This window comes from Odocoileus virginianus, chromosome 31, assembly GCF_023699985.2.
Source record: "Odocoileus virginianus isolate 20LAN1187 ecotype Illinois chromosome 31, Ovbor_1.2, whole genome shotgun sequence".
Taxonomy (NCBI): domain Eukaryota; kingdom Metazoa; phylum Chordata; class Mammalia; order Artiodactyla; family Cervidae; genus Odocoileus; species Odocoileus virginianus.
The window spans coordinates 26603021-26627253 of record NC_069704.1 but is presented as its reverse complement, the minus strand read 5'-3'; the positions used below and the strand labels follow the sequence as shown (position 1 = coordinate 26627253).

At 51.0% G+C, this 24233-nt stretch overlaps 2 protein-coding genes across 11 annotated transcripts in view; both read left to right on the top strand.

The window, feature by feature from the left end:
- Nucleotides 1-24233, top strand: part of SUSD3 (sushi domain containing 3) — a 42616-nt gene that overhangs the window by 1868 nt on the left and 16515 nt on the right. For 3 of the 8 annotated variants that reach the window (XR_011484970.1, XR_011484969.1, XM_070459450.1), the window contains exons 1-4: nucleotides 6891-7010; nucleotides 19006-19194; nucleotides 20714-20861; nucleotides 21521-21688. Coding sequence is in view for 6 of the 8 variants with exons in the window: in XM_070459450.1 (XP_070315551.1) it covers nucleotides 6908-7010; nucleotides 19006-19194; nucleotides 20714-20861; nucleotides 21521-21688 (608 nt within the window). In the remaining 2 variants the exon portion in view is untranslated. The other 5 variants (XM_070459454.1, XM_070459451.1, XM_070459453.1 and 2 more) reach the window with 4 other exon arrangements.
- CARD19 (caspase recruitment domain family member 19) overlaps nucleotides 6493-24233 on the top strand; it is a 54694-nt gene continuing 36953 nt past the window's right edge. For 2 of the 3 annotated variants that reach the window (XM_070459460.1, XM_070459461.1), the window contains exon 1: nucleotides 6493-6621. In XM_070459460.1, the coding sequence (XP_070315561.1) occupies nucleotides 6534-6621 (88 nt within the window). In that variant the 5' untranslated portion in view covers nucleotides 6493-6533. The remainder of the gene's footprint in view (nucleotides 6622-24233) is intronic. The other variant, XM_070459456.1, reaches the window with a different exon arrangement.

The window sequence follows — 24233 nt, the reverse complement described above, 5'->3', positions numbered from 1 at the left end:
TGGACTTGCAATGTTCCTTTGACCCTGGTATGAGCAGTGTTAACATGCCCATCTCGGGGAAACTGAGAGGCAGAGACAGCCAGGATGTCAGGCCCCAGAGGCTGGGCCTTGGGGATGAGCTGTGTTGCTATGGACAGATCCTTCCCCCAGGCCTCAGATTCCCCATCTGTGAAGTGGGAGCCCTCCAAGCACCTGTTCCATGCAAGTCTCTCCAATCTATTCATTTGGATGGTCTTGGCCAGCCTTCCAGGCCTTGTGAAAGACCACTCCCTAGGAGGCCCAGGAAGTACCTTCCCCCAAGGTGTGCGCCAGGCCACCAGCCTGGGCCTCAGTGTCCCTGAGCCACGGCCTCAGTAGATGTGGTTTGGGAGAGCTGGGGAGGAGACAGGAGCCCAGAGACAGGGCAGAGCTTACCCAAAGTCGACCAGCAGGGTGCAGAAGTGGTTAAAATGCCCTGTGAGGGGCTGATGAGGGCCAAGAAGTCACAGTGTCTGTGTTAGGCAGGGGGAAGCAGGCAGGGAGGATGGGGAGGCAGGCTCTCATACCTCTCCTGGGACTGGGGACTCGGGCTCCCGCTGGCTGTGCAGGTATATGGCCTCAAAGAAGCTTAACTGGCTCAAAACCACCAACCCTCTGGATTACCCTGGACTCACCAATGCACATTTTACCCCAGGCTTACCTAGGAAAAACTTCCGTCTGTGAAAACACACCACTTCCCCCTGGCAAAGCATACCCTATGAGTGAGCCCTCAGACCACAGTAATGAGGCATCATTCGAGCAGGCAAATGGCCACAGATGGGATAATTCCATCTCCCTGAGTCTCAGCTTCCCCATCTGTAAATGAGGGGCCAGTCCATATCTTTTCAGACAGGTAGAATTTAGAACTGTCCAGTGAATGCGTGTAATCAGTTACATGTATTCCACCTTTAAAATATTTATTAGTTTCCTGTTTTCTGAAGAGAGAATAGATTCATGCCTATTGCAAAAAATTCAGACAACACAGAAAAGCGCCAAGAGGCAGGAGAAAATGAGCCACAGTCTGGCCACCCAGAGGTGAAGGAGGAGCCCCGGAAGTAGCCCATCAGACTTTGTCCTTCCTGGGCACCCTGTGTCCTGGCTCCCAAGTGGGCCTGGCATTCGGGGGGGCCGGCCCCCTCAGTTCTGTGACTCCATCATCTGCTTTTGCCCCCCTGGGAAAGCACACAGCCCATAGGCTTCTTCCTCCCACCTGCTTTGCTTCACATCTCCAAGCCATCACTGTGAACCTGTGGGTGATGGCTCAGATGTCGCCGGGGGTGACTCACCTTTCTCTCTCCTGAAAGTCAAGGAATGCCTCACTTGTGCAGACTCAGGGCCAGGGAAGACAACCCAGCAGTCAGGGCCCTGATGGGGAGTGGGCTCCGGGCAGGCGTTCCCTACAGAAGAGGACCAGCTCTGGCCTGCCTTTGGAGCAGCCAGAGGTCTAGTGTGTGTGTGGAGGATCCCAAACAGCCTGGCAGAAAATATTTTGGGGAAAATTCTTTTCTCCCCAGATACCCAGCTCATTGGAGCTACAAGTTTAGATTACTTTTTAAAATAATTGCTCTTAATTTAAAAACATAATTTTTTAAAAAAGAGGCAAAGCCCATGAGTGCTTAGTTACTTTGCTCATTCGGGTCCGACACTCTGTGGCCCCATGGACTTTACCCCGCCAGGCTCCTCTGTGCATGGGATTTTCCAGGCAAGAATACTGGAGTGGGTTGCCAATTCCTACTTCAGGCGATCTTCCTGACCCAGGGATAGAACCTGCAGCTCTCACGTCTCCTGCATTGGCAGGCAGGTTCTTTACCACGAGTGCCACCTGGGAAGCCCTTAAGCCCATGAGACCACTCTGCTTCCCTGACTCTTATTTTGGGATGGAATTTTCTAGCCTTGGTCCATTATGAGAAGTTTTTAAGATAAAAATCTTATTTTTATACTGAGTGAGAGAAAAAAATGGAGAATATTTAAAGAAAAACAAAAAGCATTTTACATTTCCAAAGTTATTATACAATTTGTGGAAAACAAACACACACAAAATGACCACTCCCTGGGGTACCATGGCCTATGGATGCTGTGTCAGGAGAATCAGGTTGAGGTAGGCTCTCTGGGACAGGCAACACTCCAGCTAAGTCTTGAGGGAAGAGGAGATGCCCAGACGAGATCTTCAGCATCCCCTCAAAATCTCTGGTAGCATGTGTGTAAGCCCATTTTACAGAACAGACTATGGAGACCCAGAGCTTCCAGAACCTTCCCCTTTCACCAGTCTCCCTGGTTCCTTCCTTGCAATTCATTTATTCAACAAATGTTTGTCTGGGCATACTCTGTGCTCCCAGATGCCAATGAAGATGGGGAAGAGGTTAATGGGGTGGGGGCTGGACCCCAAAATGCAGAGAGGCCAAGGCTTGGGTCAGCTGCTTAAGAGCCTCTGTTGGCTTTTTCTTGCCTCTTTGCCAGCTGCCCACACGCTGCCTTCAGCAGGGGAGCCATATGTCTTATCTGCTTCATAGAACTTGGGGTCATGCAGTACAGAACAGCTTTGTCTGGGAAGGGCATCAGGGAGGGCTCCCTTAAGGAGGTGGCCAAGGCCTGAGGGCCTGGGGACACCAGCCTGGCATAGCACAGGCACTGCTCCCCATCTGGGACAGGTCTTGGAGAGGTGGGGGAAGGTAGGGTTGGCCCAGCTTTCAGATGATGGTCCATCCCTGATCATGTCACAGTCTCCCTTCCCTTGGGAGGGTGGCAGGATCTTTTCTATCCCTTAGATGAGACTTTTAAGGCTCAAGCATCAGGTGTCTGTCAGAAGCATATCCCTGACATGAATGGAGCAGGGCCGAGGTGGCAGCTGAAGGAGTCTGAGTTGGTGGTGAGCTGCCGCCTCAGTTTCCCTCCCTACCCATGGTAGGTGTTGCTGGTGTCCCAGGAGCATGCCATTCCAAGAAGCCCCAGAAAAGGTGGATGGGGTCTAGACTGAGTTCATATTGGCCGAGAACCCACTGCCTCCCATTGCTCCTAAAGAGGTCTTTGACACAAGTGGGTGTTCTGAGGCATAACAAAATGTACGGTTTCTTGTACAGACGTCTCAGGCCACTCCCAGTTCCCTAACAGTACAAATGGAGGCCAGCACCACATGCTTGAATACCCAGAACATGTAACTGTGCCACAGATGGCCGAGAAAACATGTTGTCTCACTCCTGACATGTTATAGGCTGTTATGGACTGAACTATGTCCTCGTCAAAATTCGAGTGATTGAGACTTAACCCTGAGTACCTCAGAACATGACCTTATTTTGAAATACGGTCTTTATAGAAGCAATCAGGTTAAAACAAGGTCGTTAGGGTGGCCCTATTCCAATAGAACTGGCACCCGTCTAAAAAGGGGAAATTTGGACACAGAGACAGACATGCGCAAAGAGACAGAACAGCTGTGTAAAAACTGGAATGATGCTGCCACAGCCAAGGAATTATCTGAGGAGAAGTGTGGGAGAGGTGTGGAAAAGACCACTTTTAGTGCCTTCACGGGGAGCACAGCCCTGCCAGCATCTTCACCTCAGACTTCTGGCCTCCAGATCCCTGAGATTACACACTTCCGGGGTCCTAAGGTACCCAGTCAGTGGTACCTTGTTACAGCAGCCCCGGGAAGCATATACATTCTAAATAACCAGGCCCTGGGCCAGCGTGTGGTAGTGTAGGGCAGCCCGCAGGCAGCTCCTACCAGCTCTATCCTGTGATTCCAAGGGCCACACCAGACCTCCCCTCCCAACCCTGCTAATGCATCTTCAGACAGCTGTCCTGGATACACTGTTGTGCACAAAAGATCAGAGCCAACGAGAAGGCCACAAGACCCCAGAGGTGGGCATGGGGCCATCTGTAGGGAATTCTGGGGTCCCATGTCCCTGAGGGCTTCCCTCTGGGGCTCAAGGGAAGACACAACATGTGATTCAACTGGTAAAGAATCTGCCTGCAATGCAGGAGACCTGGGGTCGATCTCTGGGTTGGGAAGGTCCCCTGGAGAAGGGAAAGGTTATGCACTCCAGTATTCTGGCCTGGAAAATACCATGGACTGTATAGTCCATGGACTTGCAAAGAGTCAGACATACCCACCTCTGGGGTCTTGTGGCCTTCTCGTTGGCTCTGATCTTTTGTGTACAACACTGTACCCAGGACAGCTGTCTGAAGATGCATTAGCAGGGTTGGAAGGGGAGGTCTGGTGTGGCCCTTGAAATCACTGTCACATGTCCCTGAGTGTGGTCTGGAGGGGGCAGATCACAGTAGGCCCTGTGGATACCCCTGGATTCTCAATGTGGCAGATGGGACGTACATGCTTGGCTCATTTCAAGGGAAATGAAGAAAGTCATTATGTGTGACCCACAAGTCTGAAGTGGGAATTAGATATTATGGGGAGAAACAACTCTGATTCAGGAAAGAGGAGGGCCCTTATGTATTACACTGAACATGAGTGTCTACCAGACTAAGAAAGCAAAGGTGGGCAGGGGCCGGCCTGCTGGGAACCTGCCCTATTGTCCCACAAGACACCAACCTCTTTGCTGCTGCCCGCCAAGCACTCCAGAGCCAGTTCTGTCCACCTGGGCCATCTCAGAGACTTCCAGGGGTGGCTACACTGAACTTCTGGTTGTACCTTGAGCTTCCAAAGAATTAAGATTGTAAGGCCTTCTCATCAGCTGTTTTGTCACTGACTGTCTTATGGTGGCTCTCTGGATTCATTTTGGTATTTACTCCTAGTCTAATGGTGGATCCCTGGGTCTGTCTTGGTTTGCACTCCTGGTCTAATGGTGGATCCTGTGTCTCTTTTGCTCTCCATTGCTTAGTTCAGCGTTGGGTCCCGGATCCATCTGGGTCTAATGGAGGTCCCTGTGTCTACCTGGGTCTCCATTCCTAGTCAAATGGGGCATTCCTGGATATGTCTTAGCCTGCACTCCTACTCTAATGGTGGATCCCTGTATTTGTCTGGTGGAGAAGGAAATGGCAGCCCACTCCAGTATTCTTGCTTGGAGAATCCTGTGGATGGAGGAGCCTGGTGGGCTGCTGTCCATAGGGTCACACAGAGTCGGACACGACTGAGGCGACTTAGCATGCATGCATGCATTGGAGAAGGAAATGGCAACCCACTGCAGTATTCTTGCCTGAAGAATTCCAGGAACGGAGGAGCCTGGTGGGCTGCTATCTATGGGGTCGCATGGAATCGGAAACGACTGAAGCGACTTAGCAGCAGCAGCATTTGTCTGGTGTCTGTATTTGTCTCCACTACTTAGTAACAGAGGATTCCGAGGTCTAAAGGTGGACCCCTGGATCTACCATGGTCTCTACTACCGAGTCTAATGGAAGATCCCTGCGTCTATCGTGGTCTGTACTGCTACCCTAATGTTGGATCCAGGTGTCTATCTTGTTCTCCACTATGTATTTAAGGGTGTACTCAGTCACTCCAGTCATGTCCAACTCTTTGTGATCCCGTGGACTGCAGGCACCAGGCTCTTCTGTCCATGGGGATTCTCCATGGAAGAATACTGTAGTGGGTTGCCATGCCCTCCTACGGGGGATCTTCCCAACCCAGGGATCGAACCTAGGTCTTCCACATTGCAGGCAGATTCTATACCAACTGAGCCACCAGGAAGCTTATCCCTTCTCCAGGGGATCTTTCTGGCCCAGGAATCGAACCGGGGTCTCCTGCACTGCAGTTGGATTCTTTACCAGCTGAGCCACCAAGGAAGCCCTACTTTAAGGGCGGATCCCTGGATTTACCTTGGTCTGCACTCCTAGTCTAAAGGATGGATCTGTATGTCTATCTTGGTCACCACTACATAGTCTAATGTTAGATAAACTTAGTGATCCATTATTAAACTAGGAGAACGGACCAAGACAGACCCAGAATCTTCCACACACCTTCCCCCAGTTCTGCAGGACTGGTCACCTGGAGCTGCCTTGGGAAGACCCCGCCGTGGACTCGGTAATCTTAGAGTTTCCTCAGCATTTCCTGGGCCTGGGCGGGGTGCAGCGCCTGGGCTGGGCGGGGTCCTAGAGAGAGGAAGGGGCGGGCCGCAGCTCTGAGCCTAGCCAGGGGCCCCCTCTAAGGGGGCTGGGTAGGAGGAGTCACGAGAGGGCAGAGGCCCCCCCCCCAGTGGGGTGTGTGAGCCTAGGGCCAGACCCTGGAGGGCAGAATCCTGCCCCCGCGACCCGGGGGTCCTCAATGAAGAAGTGCAACATCGACACTCACCACAGAGGGCCTGACCCAGCGACACAGACGGGGTTCACATGTGCTACTCACTCAGAACACCTGGTCTGGGGAGGACCCTGGTGGTCGGAGGGGCAGGGACCGAGAGCAACGCCTGCGCAGGGCCCTGGAGCGAGACTTTCCGCTCAGCGACTTTCGCCCCCTCCGGGCCGAGGGCTCCCGCGGGGTCGGCCCCGCCCTCTACCCTGCGAGGGCGCGTCCTGGCCGCCCCGCCCACGCTGGCCCCTGCGCGGCAGTCCGGCCAAGCGCCGCGGAGGGCGCGGGGATGCGCGGGGCGGCGGCGACCCTCCGCCGCAGGGCGAGGCCCGGGGGGCGCAAGGAGAGCGCCATGCCCACCCCCGGGAACGGCACAGGTAAGGGCAGAGGCTGCGGGCCACCTGCGGGGGTCTGCGCCCATTACACAGACGGGAAAGGTGAGGGGCTGCGTGCACAGCCTCGGGCGGGAGCGGGGGACGGTGGGCTGCACTCTGCCGCGGGGAGGCGCACACCCGGCGGTTAACGCCTCCCGGTCTTCGCCGCCGCCCAGCGGGCGCCCCAGCGGAGCTGAAGCCCGGCAGCGAGTGCCCTGAAGCCAGGCGGCTGCGTTTAGCCGCGCGCCAGCCCAGGTGCGCGCCCTTTCCCACTGGGGGCCTTGGGGTGATGTGGAGGATGACTGCGCGACGGACGGGGGGGAAACCGAAACCGGCCTTACCTCGGGGAGATACTCCGGTTCGCCGGCTAGCTCCTCAGCCCCACTTTACAGGTGGGGAAACTGAGCTTGAGGGAGGAGAACGGCAGTCAGGCCTGGGGTGTGGCTCCAGTGTCTCCGGACGGCTGACTGTTACCGTAAATGTTTGATTTCTGGATTGTTCTGTAGGAGGTTCGTCTTTCTGCCCGCCTTCCGTGTGGGGAAAGCGTCCCAAGCCCGGGGTTCGAATGTCAGGCTTTGCGCCTTGAATGCGTCTGAAATTTAATCCTTTTAGAAACACAGATAAACCCAGACGTTGAGCCCCAGATGTTCCTGGAGGCTCACTGGAGGGCACACTGTCAGCTCCCCCTTAAACCTGAGGGTCTCTGCGCACCTGTGCCCCAGGCCGGGCGCTGAATTGTACGGGTGGAGGCCGGGCCTGGAGGAGCAGCCTGGCCCAGGACACACCCCATTGGGCATGCAGCCAGTCAAGCTTAAAACAGTGACACCTGCCAGCTTGGGAGCAATGACGGCTCTGTCTCCGCTGGGAAAACAGGCCCAGGGAAGTCAGTCTCAGAGCAGAGGCATGTGGCTTGATGGTGTGAAAGCTAAGACCTGAGACCTGCCCCTGGCCTGGTGGGGTGGGTTTTTCTTTAACTCCCTCTGGCAGCCTGATGCCCCGTCCCGAATTTAGTGTTTCAGTGTGTGTGAAGAGAGGATAATGTGTGCGAGTTGGGCAGCGCTGCCTGGGGAAGTGAGTGTCCACTGTGAGGCAGAGGGACTTGCCCAAAATCAGCCAAGGAGAGCCGGGGGGAGACTGGCTGCATACAGAAGACTGTTTCAGAGAACTGTCCTGGGAGAAAGGGGGTCTCAGAGTCCAGTTCCTGCCTTCTATCTAGCTTGCCTGGCCTGGCCCCAGCCCTGCTACCCTGGGGATCCCAGCCTGTGAATCCTTCCCAGGAATTTGGGGTTGAAGCACCCCCCAACTTGGGGTACGTCTGGCCTCACTGTGCGCCTCAGTTTCTCCATGTGCTAAGTGGTGGGCCTTGTATACCTGCCCAGGCTTGTGGAAGCCAGGGAAGGCCCAATGCGCCCACCCTCACCATGGCTCTGCCCCAGGGTATCACTGTTGTCTGGACTGCTCTGCTCCATAGCCTCAATATCTTGGGCTGTGAAATGGGCACCCACCTCTCCTTGTGGGGCAGTAAAAGATGGGTATGGGGGGGTCTTTAGAGACAGTTTGGCACTGTCTAAAACACAGGAATGGGAGGGGTGTTTTTCCTGCAGTCTGTAAAATGGGTACATTATTCTGCTCTTCCTGGAGGAGGTATGCAGATCCAACCAGTCAGACACAGAGTCCTAGGATTCTGTCCTCATCTCCCATGCACAGCCAGGGAGTAGCAGCCTGGGGGAGGCTGAATCGGAGCAAGGCCTTAAATCTTTGTTGAATGGCTGACTGGGAGGCTCCCCTCCCACTGCCCTTAGGCCCCTGGCCCTATTCCCAGGGCAGCTCCAGCACTCCCCAGTGGAGGAGACTGTCCAGGAACATGGCCCTGCAACAGGAATACGTCGGGGTTTCAGTCCAGAGAGATGACCTCCCCTACCCCTGAGAGGGGGCAGCAGAAGGACTGCAGGGGTGAGGACGTGCTCTATGGCCGTCCTCTTGGCTTCACTCCTGCAGGCCAGCCCCACAGCCAGCCTGGGCCCATTTGATGAAAAGACCGAAACCTGGGGGGAGTGGGTGGGCGTTGGTCTCTCAACAGGGTCTCCCACCAGGGTCTCCCACCAGGGTACAGACAGAGCTGCTGGTTGAAAGAGGCTCTCTGGAGCCTCAGTGCTCTCCCCTGAGAGATTCAGAGTGGAGGGGATGGGGGCATGGGGCTTGCGCTCTTACTGGGTTGGAATTAACCTGGTCACGTTCTGGAGGACGTACCTTCTCATGTGAGCTGACGTGCTGTCGGCGGACTGCCTGGGAGACCCAGGTCTGGACTGTAGCCAAGGACCAGAACTGCAGTCGTTCTGAACCCTGTGCCTGCCTCAGGACACAGCCAGGGCGTGGACCTCCTGCACGTGGCTCTCCCCACTGCTGGGGTCTTGTGGGTGGGAGTGGGGGGTGGCTGACTCTCCAGAGAGTACCTGTGCACCCACACCCCTCACCCATTTTGATTTCTCTTTGAGAAATCTCTCCTGTGGGTTCCTCTTTCCACTTGAGGATACTGAAACTCAGAACAAGGAAGTGACTTTCCAATCCCGCAGTGACCCAGGCCCACAGTGGGCGAGTCCAGGAGCCTGCTTCCCCCATCTCCCCATTGTCCCTGTTGTCCGCAGCCATGGCCAACATAAAAGGTTAACTTATTTACCTCCCAGCGGATGCGGTCAGGGTTTGAGGGCTGTGTTGGCTCCAGGAAGGAGGATGGGAGGGATGATCCTGTGGTCCAAGGTTCCAGATAAAAGATTAACAAGCAAGGGTTGTTCTTACCCCCACTGGCCAGGCAGGCTGGGGGAGGCATGGGCTGGAAGGACAGGGTATGCAGGCCAGGCCATACACCCACTGTGTGTTAGAGGGTAGGAGAGAGCATTGCCTGGCACTGGGGAGTGAGTTGGGGGAGTTGGATGCACACTTGATGAGCTGATCTGCCTCTCCACTGTCCAGTGACTTTATAGGGTTTGCTTTTGTTTTGTATCTTGCCTGCATCAAATCCATTCCTTTTGTTTTATTTTTTCTGTTGTTTTTCCTCTCCTTTGAGATTTATTTGTACATAGTGAAAAAAAAGATGGATTTATAAAGGGTGCAGAGAAAAAAAAATGCACCAAATATTGAGGGGCGCAGGGGTCCAGCCAGAGGAGGTCTGGGGGAATGCAGCATCCAGTGTATGAGTCGGGCTGCAAGTGGGCAGGGCCAGGCACCAGGGCTGAGTGGGGCTGGGAGGGAAGGACAGCTGGGAGTTGGGGGTGGGGTGGAGACCAGGCCTAGGAAGGATATACAGGGGCAGCTGGGTGTCGGTGAGGATTTTCAGCAGGGGATGGAGGAAGTGGGATTTGCCTCTTAAACACCATGTGTAGGGAGGGACTGTTGGGGGCCCAGCTAGAGCGTCTGGGGGCCTCCAGGCTGTGGAGGGTGTAGTGAGGAATGTGGAAAGGGGCTGGGTTTGCCGTGGTTAGGGGATGTCTCTGGACTGTCTCTGGAGCCAGCTGGTGGTTTCTTGGAATATCCTTAGAAGATGGGTAGACTGAAGCCCTCGTCGTCCCCTGACGCGGTGCCACCTTCCTGCCCCGTCTGGCCTGTGTGTCACAAGTTGGGTAGAAAGGTCTGGGGGGGGGGCACTGCCAGTGTGTACCTAGGGCCTTCAACAGGTCTGTGGACCTCAGTTTCCTCATCTGGAAAATGGGCCCAGCCCAAAGTGTCTTGCCAGTCTTCCAGGGCCAGAGAAGGGATGCAGGACATCCTGTTGGAGTAAGGGGATGGCAGATAAAGGTGTCTTGGCAGAGTGTCATGGTCTTGGGGAAGACTTGGCTCTGAGTCTGGGGGTAGCAGGTGCAGACCCAGACTTAAGTCTGGATACTGTGGACTTAGGATGGGGGATAGAAGTGAGGTATTAAACCTCCTCCTAGGGGCATTCCTGATCTCCCAGGCACAGGTTTAAGGCCTCCACCAGGTGGTCCCACTCTTCCTATCACCCGGAAGAGCAGGTCATCCTATTTTACAGGTTGGCAAACTGAATCTGATCAAGTTTAGGACCTAAGCCTAGAGGTGGTGGAGCAGGGCCAGACCTGGTGGAGAGGGGCTGGGGCTGAGAGGGTGATCCTAGCAGACCAGGCCCACTTGGCTCTCTGCCTTCGCTTCCTTGCTTGATTGGGCTCTCAGATTACTGTAGTTGAGCTCCTTGCCTCCCAGGTAGGGGAAGGTTCCATGATGTACTCACTGCAGGGAGGGGCCTTGGGCAAGGCTCATCGTCCCCCTGCTCTTTCTTCTCAGAGTTATTTCCTCAGACCTTTCATTTTCATTTTGAAAAGAGGACCTGTTCGAACATACACTTGGGCTTGAAGCAGGGGTTCCCTGCCTCTGATGGGCGTGAGACACCTGTATTGGCTGGCAAGAAATGCAGAGTGTGAGGCCACAGGTCTGGGTAGAGAGGCCATGATGCCTTTTAAAGCCCCCATTCTGAGTCTCTCGGTGGCCCTCCTGCCCCCATCCGAGCAACATGCATGGTCATGGGCAGTGGCGTTTTCACTGGGCCTGGGCTGCGAATTCTCTTGGACCTTTCCCTTGAGTCTTCAGTTTGACGCACACCCTGGAGGCATCCACACGTTAGGCCTGTTCCCTTTCTCTGGCATCACCCCTCTCCCTGACATCTTGGTGAGATTCCAGGAGCCAGGACAGGCTCTGGGCCTCTTGTGGGGAGGGCTTATTTCTGTCATTGAAGCAATGTGAGCCCCTTGGGTGATGAAACAGCGGCAGTGCTTGCCTCGGGATTGCATGTCACCATAGCGGAACCCAGCAGATGTACAGGATGTGGCTGTTGACAGCCGGGCCCTTTCCCCACGACAGGGGTGGTTTCCTTGCTGGGTTGGGGCTGCATGTCATCTCAGTCAGCCCCCGCCCAGTCTTGCCCGCTGCCACATTTACGGGTGAGATGAGGACCGAATTGGTAACCTGGTCACCCCGCAGGTTCAGTGTGGTTTATACCCAGATGTGTGTGTCTGTAGAACCAGCCTGCTGCCTCCATTTCTGAAACTTTTTCTTCTGTCTATGACTCCCCATGCCAGGGCCAGCTAAGCTGGTAGTGCAGGATGTGGACTGGGCTCTGGGTAGGGAGATGAGCAGCCAGCCCCTGGGGCATATGAGGCAGTCAGATAAATTCAACAATGATGCCTAAGGCTTTCTCCCCACATTAAAATTTTTTTTAAACATACCACAGAGGGAAGAATTTATATCCACACATCCCTCAGCTCTATCCTACCCTTAACTTTTCACCAGACCTGCTTCATCTCATCTCTTGCCATCTCTTTGTCCCTCCCTCACAGCATCTTATTTTTTTGATAAAGTTCTAGTTGCATCTTTAAAGGATAAACACAGGTTTATCCCTTCCTCCTTTTATTCGCCAGGTGCTGGGAATACAAGTGCCCACGAAGCTCCCACCCCTGCTGATCCCTTCCAAGGGGCCCTCGCTTCTCCAAGGGCCTCATGGGGCTGAGGAGAAAGAAGGTGCTTAGCCACAGAAGAATGGAGAAGTGGCATTTCTAAATGGGGGACTGGGAAGTGTTGGTTTCCGGTGACCCTGGGGAAGGGGCCATGTGGCTGGCCTGTGGCTGCCCTGCTGTGTCTGCCCAGTTCCAAAACTCCAGTCCACTTCCCTGGCTGGAAGGACAACACATGTCCAAGTCCACAGATCCTGAAAAGGAAAAGAGATTTCTCCTGGAGGAGTGCTGATCACAGCTTTCGGCTATTAGGTTGTCTGTTCACTCATTTGTACATTCATTCGTTCATTCATTTCTACTTTGGCACCTGTGGAAACACACTATGATGATTAATTAAGGGCCTATACTCTGGAATCAAGAGTACGACTGTACTACTGTGTACAGTACTGAGCACTCAGTACTCTGTACAGAGTATTGAGTACTGGGTGACCCAAGGCCAGTGAGGGTAATCTGGAAATGTCTGACTGGGGGCTCGAAGTTGGTGCTGTGTCCTTCTTGCCCCGCCTCCCTGGGACTCCCAGCTCAGGCTCCTTACCCCTTCCTGCCTGCAAACACCTGCCTGTCCCCTGCTGCAGGGGAGGACTGCTTCTTAGGTCTTCCTAAGGTGCCCTCTGCCCTACCCCTTTTCCCACAACCTCACTAACCCGGTGGGCTGGATTTTTTGAACTAGACCAAGCCAAAAGTAATAACTTGGGTTTCAAATTCACACCTCTTTAATTGAGATAAATATTTCCCCTGAATTTTTCTAACAGGTTTTATTGAGGTATTATTCATGTGCCGTACAACTCACAGATTTAAATTGTACATTTAAAGTGTACAACTCGATAACTTTTAGTTCATTCAGATACGTACAACTATCACCACAGTCAATTTTAGGACATTTTCATCATCCCAAAAGGAAGCCCTACATAACTTAGAGTTCACCTCCCAATTCCCCCTCTCCCTTGCCCCAGACAACCACTGATCTGCTTTCTGTCTCTCTAGATTTGCCTGTTGTAGACATTTCATATGAGTGGAATTATACAATATGTGGTTTTTTTGTGACTGGCTAGTTTTGAAGCTTCATCCACGTTGTAGCACATCAGTTCTTCAGATAATATTCCATTGTAAGGGTGAACCATATTTTAGCTCACCGTTTAGCAGTTGATGAACATTTAGGTGGGTTCTACTTTTTGGCTATTATGAATAATGCTGCTAATGAACATTTGTGTTCAAGTTTTTCTATAGATGTGTTTTCCTTTCCCTTGGGTATATTGCTGGGAGGGGCATGGCCACGTCATTTGGAAGTGCTCTGAAAACTGTTAGAGAAACTGCGAAGTGGCTGCCCCATTGACATTCCCAGTTGCAGTGTGTGACAGCTCCAGTTTGTTTACATTCTTGGTACACCTGCTATCATTTTTTTCATGTGTCTTTTTCATGATAGATATGAAAAAGCACCTCCCTGTGGGTTTGGTTTGCATTTCCTTGAAGCTAGTGATGTTGAGCATCTTTTCATGGGCTTGTTGGTGGCCACTGGTATATCTTTATAGAGAAATGTCTGTTCATATCTTTTGCCCATTTATAAATTAGGTTGTCTTTTTATAATTCAGTATAATAATTTATACACTCTAAATGCAATCCCTTTTCAGACAGATGCTTTTGTAAATATTCTCTCCCACTCTGAGGGTTGTTTTTTCACTTTCTTGATAGTATCCTATAAAACACAAATTTTTTCATTTTAGTGAAAGTCCAGTTTATCCGTTTGTTTTGTTTTTGTCTTTTGGTAATCATTGAGAAACCAATGCCATTGGAAGGTCAGGAAGATTTACCCTTATGTTTTCTTCTAAGAGTTTTTATGGTTTTTATCTGTTGTATTGAGATCCTTGATTCATTTTAAGTTAATATTTTTATATAAGGAGAGGTCCAACTTTCTCCTTTTGCATGTAAGTCTTGTTTTCATGGCACCAAATGGTTGAAAAACTATTCTCTTCCTGTTTAACTGTCTTGTCATCCATGTTGAAAATCAAATGATTATAAATAGGAGTTTATGTCTTGAGTTTAAATTCTTGCATTGGCCTGCATGTCTGTCTGTATAGCAGTGTCCTCTGTTTTCATCACCATAGCTTTGTGATAAAATTTGAACTAAGGAAGTATGAATCCTCCAACTTTGTTCGCCTTTTTCAAGATTGTTCTGTTTGTGCTATTCTAGGTCTTTTTGCCTTTCCTTATGATTTGTAGGATCGGTCTGTCAGTTTCTGTGAAAGTAGCAGCTAGGACTCTGATAAGGGTTATGCTGAATCTGGGTTATGCTGAATAAGGGTTAAACTGTTAAGTGAGCAGAGGAGCGTTGCCATCTTAAACCATACTAAGTCTTCTGACCCCCTGGTATGTCATGTATTTCTATTTTTTTACATCTTCTTTAATTTCTCTAAACATGCTTTGTAATTTTTAGTTTCAGTTTTACCCTTCTTTTGTTAAATTTTGTTCCTAAGTAGTTTATTCTTTTTGATGCTCTTGTAAATGGAATTGTTTTCTTAATTGCATTTTTAGTTTGCCCTCATTGCCACTGTACTGAAATACAACGGATTTGTGTGTGTTGATCTTGTATACCGTAATCTTGATGGACTCATTTATTAGTTCCTGTAGAATTTTTTTAGCAGTTTCCCAGGGATTTTCTAGATATAGGATCATGCCATCTAATAGAGAAGCTTTGCTTCTTCCTTCCTATTGTGGATGCTGTTTAATTTTCTTAATTAATTGCTCTGCTCACTAGTTTGGGACCATTTCCATTTTTTTTTTCCTAACATAACCATTTTTTCTGTTGTGACTTTTGTCTTGTGTAAGTGCTGTTTATATAAGAAAGATGCTCTGTTACACGTATGTTGCAAATGCCCACACTCCTCTGTTCTGCTGTTGATTAGGAATCTTAAGCTGTGTGTCAGTCCTGTCTGTGGGTTCCCTCTCTATCTGTGGATGTTGGGCGGGCCAGCCACCTCTCCAAGCTTGGTTGCTCATGTTAAAATGATATAATGACTGTTCTCCTCTGCAGACAGTTGAGTGCCACATGAGGGCAGGAATTGGGGTCCTTCTTGACCAGATGTTTCTATCAGACCTGCATTGCTATTGTTAATGTGAAACCAACAGTGGACATCTCAGACAGGGAAGCCCAAATCCTCCCAGACGTGTGGTTTACATGACAGCCGTGGCCTAGCACACTTCCACCCCATCACCCTCAGCATGTCATCCAGCCTTGCTGTGCTTCAGTTTCCCCATCTGTGAGGTGGAGATGGGTGGTCTTCTCATATGGCTGAAATGTAGTGAACCGTCCATTAGGTGCCCAGTGTTGCTTATGTTCTTCCAACGGTCAGTCCCCACTCCCTGCTAGGTACACAAGCTGCAAGGACGCCCCAGGCACAGACTCCTCCCTCCAGCCTTTTAGCCTGATGAGGCACCAGCCAGGTTCTTGGTATGGTGGGGCAAAGGCATGGACTACATGCAGCTTGGCCAACCTCACCCAAATGATGTCTCTGACTGTTGCTGCCCCACACCAAGGGTCTTGGGGCAGCCTTGGCCTCCTTGAGCGCAGAATGCAGGACCGAGGCTGAAGCCTAGCTCTCTCACTGCCCTGTTAACACCCTCACCCTAAGTGGGGCAGGGCCAGCAGGTTCATGCAGGGGGCGGCCTGACCTTCTTGAGCCTCGATTTCCCCTCTGGACGGGGCTGGTTGTGCGCAGACATGGAGGTCTGTCACGAGGTATGTGAGTGCATGTGTGTGACCCTCCTGAGTGAGCGCCGTGGCCCTTTGGGCAGTCGCAGGCATGCTCTGCCCCCACAACCTGTATGACCCCGTGTCCCATGCGTTCTGCCGTCGACCCCCTGTGGGGCTGCTTCCAGGTGGGTGCGGATTTTGGAGGACTCTCCAGCCTACTACGTATGTCCTGGGTGTGTATTTTGAAAACAGAGCTCACAGAGTTTGCTGGTGAATTGGTTGTGGACTGAGAAAAGGAAGTCCAGGGAGGTTCTAAATGTGAGGGCTAGAGCAAGTAAAGAAGAGAGGAACTGGTGGCTAACATCAGAGTTAGACTAGGGGTGTCAAGTGATGAGCAGGTTGGCCAGGGCAGGAGCTTGGCTGGGTGTGGCGGGCTGAGTGGGCCTTAGGACATCTATGCCTGGTGCCCAGGGCACGGTCCTGGCTGGAGGCATCATCCCATGTAGGTCAGGCGCAGCACTGTTTGAGGTTGGTGTGGAATAACAGGGTCCTCAGCCTGGGCAGCGCTAGCCCCTGTCCCAGTCCCCACCCTTGCTCCCACCTAGCAAGGGAGTTGAACACAGATGCTGCCTCTGGTCATTGTGGCCACAGGCACAGGCCGGACAGCCAGCTCAACCAGTCTTCCTTTTGTCCTTTTTGAGGCTAAGCACTTTATAGTGCTTATATACTGCTTACCAGTAGTACAGTCAGAAAGTTCCAGAAAAGCAGAAGGAAGAGCCTCTTGCACTTGGGCACGAGGAGGCATGCTCCAGAACATCAGTAGCCGCTTCATTCCATATTCTTGAAGGCCAGAAACAACGCACACATCCATCTGTCAGCAGGAACAGGGAAGCATACAGGGCATCCGTACAGTGGGGCTCTGCTCCACCATAAATACGGACAGCTGCCAACACACGCAGCACACCTCTTTCATGCTAAGCAAGGGAAGCCAGACACTAAGGACACATGATGTGTCTATCACATGTGTATATCGAGAGGGTAGGCCCAGATCCTCCTGTGTGGTTCAGAATCTCTGCCCTACAGCATAGGAGCTGTGTTACTTCAGGAAATGGTTAAACCACTCTGTGCCTCAGTTTGCTCCCCTGCCAAATGGGGAGGTATTTTGTGGATTGATGAGTTAATACATGTAAAGCATTTAGAACAGCATCCAGCACACAGTAAATTCTGTATATGTCCTTACATAAGGACATCATTGTAACGCTTTAGGATATCATTGCTGTCATTCATGTCAGCTGTACTCTGATTAACTGCACTGATGCCCACAGCTGGAGATGTGGATGTAGACAAATATCTTGTTATAGAAATCCTGGCAGCAGATCGTAAATATTTACTTTGGCTAAATTCTCAGATTTATATACAGGCATAAAGCTGTGAATACACTTTACCAAACTCTGTCCAGAAAGATTTGGGTCTGCACCCCTATCAGCAAGTCAGAGAGGAGTTGTTCTCAGGCCCTTGCTAAGTTCACATGTGGGGTTTTTTTTGTTTGTTTATTTGTTTTTACGTTTTGCCAGTGGAGGAGTGAAAGATTAGCTCTCATTTGAATTAATGTTTCTTCAGTTACTATGAGGGCTTCCCAGGTGGTGCTAGTGGTAAAGAACCCGCCAATCCAGGAGATACAAGGGACTTGGGTTCTATCCCTGGGTCAGGAAGCTCGCCTGGAGAAGGGCATGGCAACCCACTCCAGTACTCTTGCCTGGAGGATCCCATGGATAAAGAAGCCTAGCAGACTACAGTCCATAGGGTCACAAAGAGTCGGACACAACTGAAGCGACTTAGCACTCACAGTTAACTACGAAGGCAAGCATTTTCTCGTATCTGTTGGCTACTTGTTTCTTATGAGTAGCTTGTTCACACATCAGTTCATTCTGTTTTACTTGGATGTTCAGCTTTTGCTGATGCGTTAAGATCTCTTTATAAATTATGGATGTTAAACTTTTGTCCTGTGTTTTCCAAATATCTTTTCCTAATTTTTTTCATCTAAATTTGCTTTTCAGTGATTGTTGTTGTTCAGTTGCTAAATCATGTCCAATGCTTTGTGACCCCATGGACTGCAGCACATTAGGTTCCCCTGTCCTTCTCCCAGAGTTTGCTCAAATTCATGTCAATTGAATCAGTGATGGTATCTAACCATCTGATCCTCTGCCACCTCCTTTTCCTTTTGCCTTCAGTATTTCCCAGCATCAGAGTCTTTGCCAACGAGTTGACTCTGCATTAGGTGGCCAAAGTGTTGGAGCTTCAGCATCAGTCCTTCCAATGAATATGCAGGGTTGATTTCCTTTAGGACTGACTGGTTTGATCTCCTTGCAATCCAAGGAACTCTCAAGAGTCTTCTCCAGCACAACAGTTCAGAAGCATCAATTCTTCAGTGCTCAGCTGTGCAATATTGTTCTTTCCAGCTTTGGACTTTACTTTCACCACCAGACACATCCACAGCTGAGCATCATTTCTGCTTTGGTCCAGCCTCTTCATTCTTTCTGGAGTTTTCAGTAATTGCCCTGTGCTCTTCCCCAGTAGCATATTGGACACCTTCTAACCTTGGGGGCTCATCTTCCGGTGTCATACCTTTTTGCCTTTTCATACTGTTCTTGGGGTTCTTGTGGCAAGAATACTGGAGTGGTTTGCCATTTCCTCCTCCAGTGAACCACTTTTGTCAGAACTCTTCACTCAGACCTGTCTGTGTTAGATAGCCCTGCACGGCCTGGCTCATAGCTTCATTGAGTCATGCAGGCCCCTTCTCCATGACAAAGTTGTGATCCATGAAGGAGTTTTCAATTATTAGGGAATGACAAAAGTTTGTGTTGTTTACTTTTCATGAAATCACATCTGTCAATCTCTTTCCTTCCTTTTTTTTCCCCCTTGATTCTGCCTTTTAAGCTGCACTTGGATAGATGTGTGTTTCTTTTATCAACACCATGGTCTCAGCACCTCTAGATTTCACTTAATGTAGGGATTACACTTTGACCACATGGATGCCACTGACGTTTGTCTGGGTGACTGTCTGACCTTCTCCAGAGCACATACGGTCGTTGGGCCAGGTGCGGTCTCCCGCCAAGCCCTCCTGCCAAGCCCCTGCCCCCAAGGGCGGGGTCCTCACGTTGTCTCCCCTCTCTTCTCTCCTAGGCATGTGTGTGCAAATGCAGCAGCCCCTGCAGGGCACCTTCCAAGTACTTCGTGGGGACGGCACTTCTGTGGGGACTGTCATCGTGTTCCACTGCCCCTCGGGCCACCAGATGGTGGGGTCTGGCCTCCTCACCTGTGCCTGGAAGGGAAACATCGCTGAGTGGTCTTCAGGGACCCCCATGTGCAAGAGTGAGGCCCATTCTACCTGAGCTGCCCCCAGCTCAGCAGTGCCCCCTGGGGAGAGTGCTGATTTTGTCACATGGGTGGCATGGGTGTCCACAGAGAAGGTCCCATGGGCGTCTGTATAAGGTCCTGTTCCCAGGGCTGGTGGTCACTTGGGGCTCCATGTCTGCAGTATAGACTCAAGTTCTAGTAGTTGCTTCAGATTCTAGCACTGCCACTTACTTGGCCTGTCATCTCCAAGAGGTGACTCATGCGTCTGAGCTAGCACTTTTATCTGTTAAGCAGAAAACTGCATTCATTCATGTGTTATTTCATGCACAGATTCAGCAAAGCTTAATAGGATATTCCATGTGCCAAGAATTCTAGGACTGGGGAATGGGATTGCCTGGCTGTGGGGCTCAGTCTGGAGGAGGAGATGGTTTTCTATATTTGCTGTACAGGGTGTTGAAGAATAATACTTAGCACAGCATTTTCCAAAGTGAGGCTACGTATGTTGTGTTAATGTGTATTGTGCATTGAAAAAGGCTCTGTAGTCAATATAATTCGGAAAAGACTGGGTTAACAGGCTGCAGGACTTCTCAGAGCCTTTAAAATACTCCTGTGGTGGTTGAATCTCTGAGAAGGAGAGTGTCTCTTAGGATTAGACTCCAACAAGAGATAGAAAACCCAAGATAATGAGGGTTACCAAAGTAATGGGGGATTATGAGAGGTTTTTCTTGCCTCTGGCCCTCAGGATGGGCAGTCCTAGGCCTGTATAGTGCCCCCTGGTGGGGACCCAGGCTCTTTTCATATTGTGGCTCTGTTGGGCATGACCTCAACTGCATGATCCATGGAGTTGTTACAGGATTAGTTGCAGGGCAAGAAAGGCTCTTAGAGTTGTCCCACACCCCTGCCCCACTGTTCACCACTGGCCAGGATGTGGTCATGTGAAGGGAAACTGTAGTAGTCTTCAGTCAGGATGGCCAGTGTCCAGTTAGGGCAGAGGGACTAGGAAATGGAAAGCATGATCCATATCTACTACATGGGAAAATATGCAATGTTGTTCAAATTAGGATTCTGGGCCTCAGTTTCGAGAACATCCTTTAAAACCTGATAGAACTAGTACTCGGCACATAGCTGATAATGTGCCAAAGGCCCTTTGACCCCAAATACTGGTGTTTTCCTTTTTTCCACACCTTCCTAGAAAGTGACCTAAGAAGGAACATAGGCCCCCAAAGGGTTTTGCCAGCTTGCAGCATTGTGAAAATAGACCATGTGTTGTCTACTGTTCTCTGGTCTTAGGAGTCCAGTCTACAGGGGATGGAGCCAAAGAGGCCATCACTGAACTCCCTGTCAGAGCTTCCCCCCAGTATGCCACCCAAAACTCCTACACACTCACCAAAACCCTGCTTAAATACCTGCTTCTTGGGGGCAGTCTTACCTGGTAGCCCTACCCCTACAACAGTTTTCACAGACCTTCACCTCATCTGTCAGTGGCTCCCTGAGGGCAGGCTGGGCCCAAGAGCTGGTCTTGTCTCCCTCACAGCTGTGCCCCCCTACGAAACCTTTGGCTTCAAGGTGGCTGTGATCGCCTCAGTCATCAGCTGCGCCATCATCATGCTCATGTCCATGGCCTTCCTCACCTGCTGCTTAGTGAAGTGTGTGAAGAGGGGTGAGCAGCGGCGATCCGACAGGTACAGTGACCTGACACCTGCTGGGCACTTCGGGACCCCGAGGGGTGTCAGGGAGCGGGGCTGCTGCGATCGTGGCCTCTTGCTGTTCACAGAGCATCTAGGCCGTGGGGGGTACATGGCTCGCTTGTCTGGTCTTTTGTAAGACAGGTGACAGGGACATGCGGGCCCTTCTCATTCTGCAGACTGTGCACACCCCCAGACTGTGCACACCCCCAGTGTATGCTCTGCTGTGTGTGGATGTGCAGGGCTGACCGCACGAGGGGCCCGCAGGTGGAGTCTGACTCACCTCTACTTTTCTTTGCAAAAATTTACCCCGTTTTGTGTGTGTGTGTGTGGAGGTGGGTTTTGTGGGGTATTTTTTTTTTAACTGTGGTAAAATATTTACAACATAATAAAAGTTACCATGAGAAGCATCTTTCAGTGCACAATTCAGGGGTATTGGTTATATTCACAGTGCTGTGTCATCATTGGCTTGATTCATCGCAAGAACTTTCCACCACCTGTCTTTGTATGTGGTTTTTCTGGCACTTGCTCATCACCCATGACTGCCTTCTCCCTACAGCAGCAGAAGTGTCCAGCCCTAAAATTCTCACTCTTGGCCTTGCAGAAGCTTGCAGGACACGCTTGCACCTGAATGTCTCTCCCCCATCTCTCCCCAGGGCAAACCAACTGTGGCTCCAGCTGAGAGGCGAGGATTTGGAGACGATGCAGGCTCCCTACCTCGGCCTTAAGGGCGTCAACAGTGACAGCAGCATTAGTGGAGGGTCCAGGATCCAGCCTGTCCAAGTGCACGACAATCGCAGCTTCACCACGTGGGCATGGACAGGGCAAGGAGGGCGGCAGGGCAGTGATAAGGGCGGGGTGGGAGGTGCCTGGCTTGGCCAGAGAACCTGGACACGACACCAAGGGTGCTCACAGTCCGCACATGCTGTGAGTCCAGGCCCACCAAGGCCTCGACTCCCATCTGTCAGACGAGCTGATGGTCCTTCTGCAACCTGTGCCTGACCGTGTACCCTAGTACCTGGAGCTGCCCTCCACTCCGTGTCTTTATCTTGTCACCCCGTGTCCAGAGAAGGAAGCTTCCGGAAATGAATATTACCCTTCACCAGGACCCACAGGGCCCTGTCAGTTTGCTCTGTCTTCCCATCTCTCTCCCTGCCCCTCTGTCTCTCCTTGTCTCTCTTTCAAAACACACAGACACACACTTTTTATGAACCAATTCAAGGACATTTTTTACATACTTTTTTTTGACTCAAGGAGTCTAATCTTGGTGAATGTGGACTGCAGATAGAACATCGCCCAGTGTTTTTACCAGCTTTGAGTGAGCACCCTCTGTCCCAGGGCTTCCCGGTGTCTGGGCTCCTTAAATCGGGCAGGATGTTTGTCTTTGGTGGTGATTCCCTTGGCACACTCAAGGCCAGTCAGTGGTCTCCTACAGACTGTATTCTGGACTGTCTTGGCATTCCTGCATGACTCACTTGGGCAGCATTTCTGGTGCAGGTGCCCCGTGAGTGGTACTGGTGTGAATCATGGATGTAGGCTGGGCTATCGCCCTGAAGGCATGAGGCCTGGGCCCTCTTGGCTGAGATGAGCCCGTTGTCAAGTGACAAAGACAGGATTCTGCTAAGGGTCACTCTGCTGCCCCCATGACCCCTGACCTGTAGCCTTAGCATCCAGGGATGATCCAGCCAGAATCAGTTTTGGCCGTGAGGGTTATGGAATACTGATTTTAATTCCATTGTGATTCTGTTATTCCCTCTCTGAGGAATGAAGATGGATTTTGTCTTATCCTTCCTTTCCTTTTCGTTTTGTTTTGTTGTTTTTGTATCACTCTGAACTCATAGGTATTCTTTTCTCAAACTTTAAAAAAAATTTTTATTTATGGCTGTGCTGGGTCTTCGTTGCTGCGCGGGAGCTTTCTCTAGTTGTAGCAAGTGGGAGCTACTCTTTGTTGCAGTATGCAGGCTTCTCTTATTGCGGAGCGTGGGCTCTAGGCTTGCTGGCTTCCGTAGTTGCAGCACCTTCTCTCTCGCACAGGATGTTCTGGCCCAGTGAGTGCTTTCTCTGCCCCTCCCTGGCATCGCAAGGTCAGTTTCTGCTCATTTCCTCGGTCCGTCCCCCCAGGAACCTCCCAGGGAGCCCGTTGCTTGAGCCTGACACCTCTCTGTGTGGCAGCTGCTCATGCCTTGTTTGCCAGCCTTGTACAGTGAGGATTATGGTGGGCCTCACTTCTTGGCCCTGTTGAGGTGATACAGGTCAATGGGCTTGACTGGGCCTGGAGTACAGTTTCAGTGAGTGCCAGCCGTTGTTGTTCATTCTTCTCTTGTCCCTGGTACGCACGTGAGGAAACTGAGGTGCTAGAGGTGGTGGCCTGTGCAGGAGTAGCAGGGGCCTGTCTGATCCCACGTCCACACTCAAAGTGCTGGGGCTGGCTGACTCCTGGAGTGGTAAGGCCTCTGGGAAGGAATTGACTTCCTACCTCCTTTCCTTGAACTTCGGACACACGTTAGACATACATGGTGGTGGCCATGGCAGGAATGCCACCTTGCACCCTTTCCACCTGACCTGACACGTTGTGTGGCCGTGGTGGTCTGAGGCCCCTGGAGCTTCACTCCAAACACTTCAAGTGCTGTGCTCAGGTTTAGGCAAATGCCTGTACTTAGAGCTGTTTTTCTTTTTTGAGATGGTGTTTTGGGACGATCCTAGGAACAGATTGTTTAGGTCAAGTAAGTCTGAATATTTTTATTACCATATTCTTTCTCCAGGAACCCAGCACCAGTTGAGCCATTTTTACAGCTAACCATTGCCAAACGTTAATGATTTGTTTTCCATCACTTCCCTAGCAAGTGTGAGTTACATCGGTGGCTTTCATCAGCACTTATTTGATTAATATTGAGAAAGAGCATTTTCTCCTGCCTTTTGCTTACCAGTCGCATTGCTGGCTTTAGACATTTTTGGTTTGCTCTGCTGAATTGCCTGATGTTTTTTCTCATCAGTACTGGAAGCACCATGTACATTGTAGAAGAGATCCTTACCCATCAGCCAGCTGCCAGCACTTTCCTTTTTGTTTCAGTTATTTTCAGATTATGTTCAGGATATATTGGTAGTGCATATCCTTTTCATATAGTCACATTTCCTTGGCAGGTTTCAGAGCCTCTCCATTACACCCTGCCCTGTGACACCCTCTCCCCATTATAGACCTGTGACATACTGTCTGGTGTCTCAGTTGGGAAGGGCCCCAATGGAATAGGGGAAGGAATTGTTGCATTTCAGGATGTACCATCCTAGGCAAGGCCTAGATGCCCCAGTTCTCCCACTGATTGGTGGTAAAATCATCTTTAGTAAGGTGAGGTTTGCCCCTTGACCTTACTT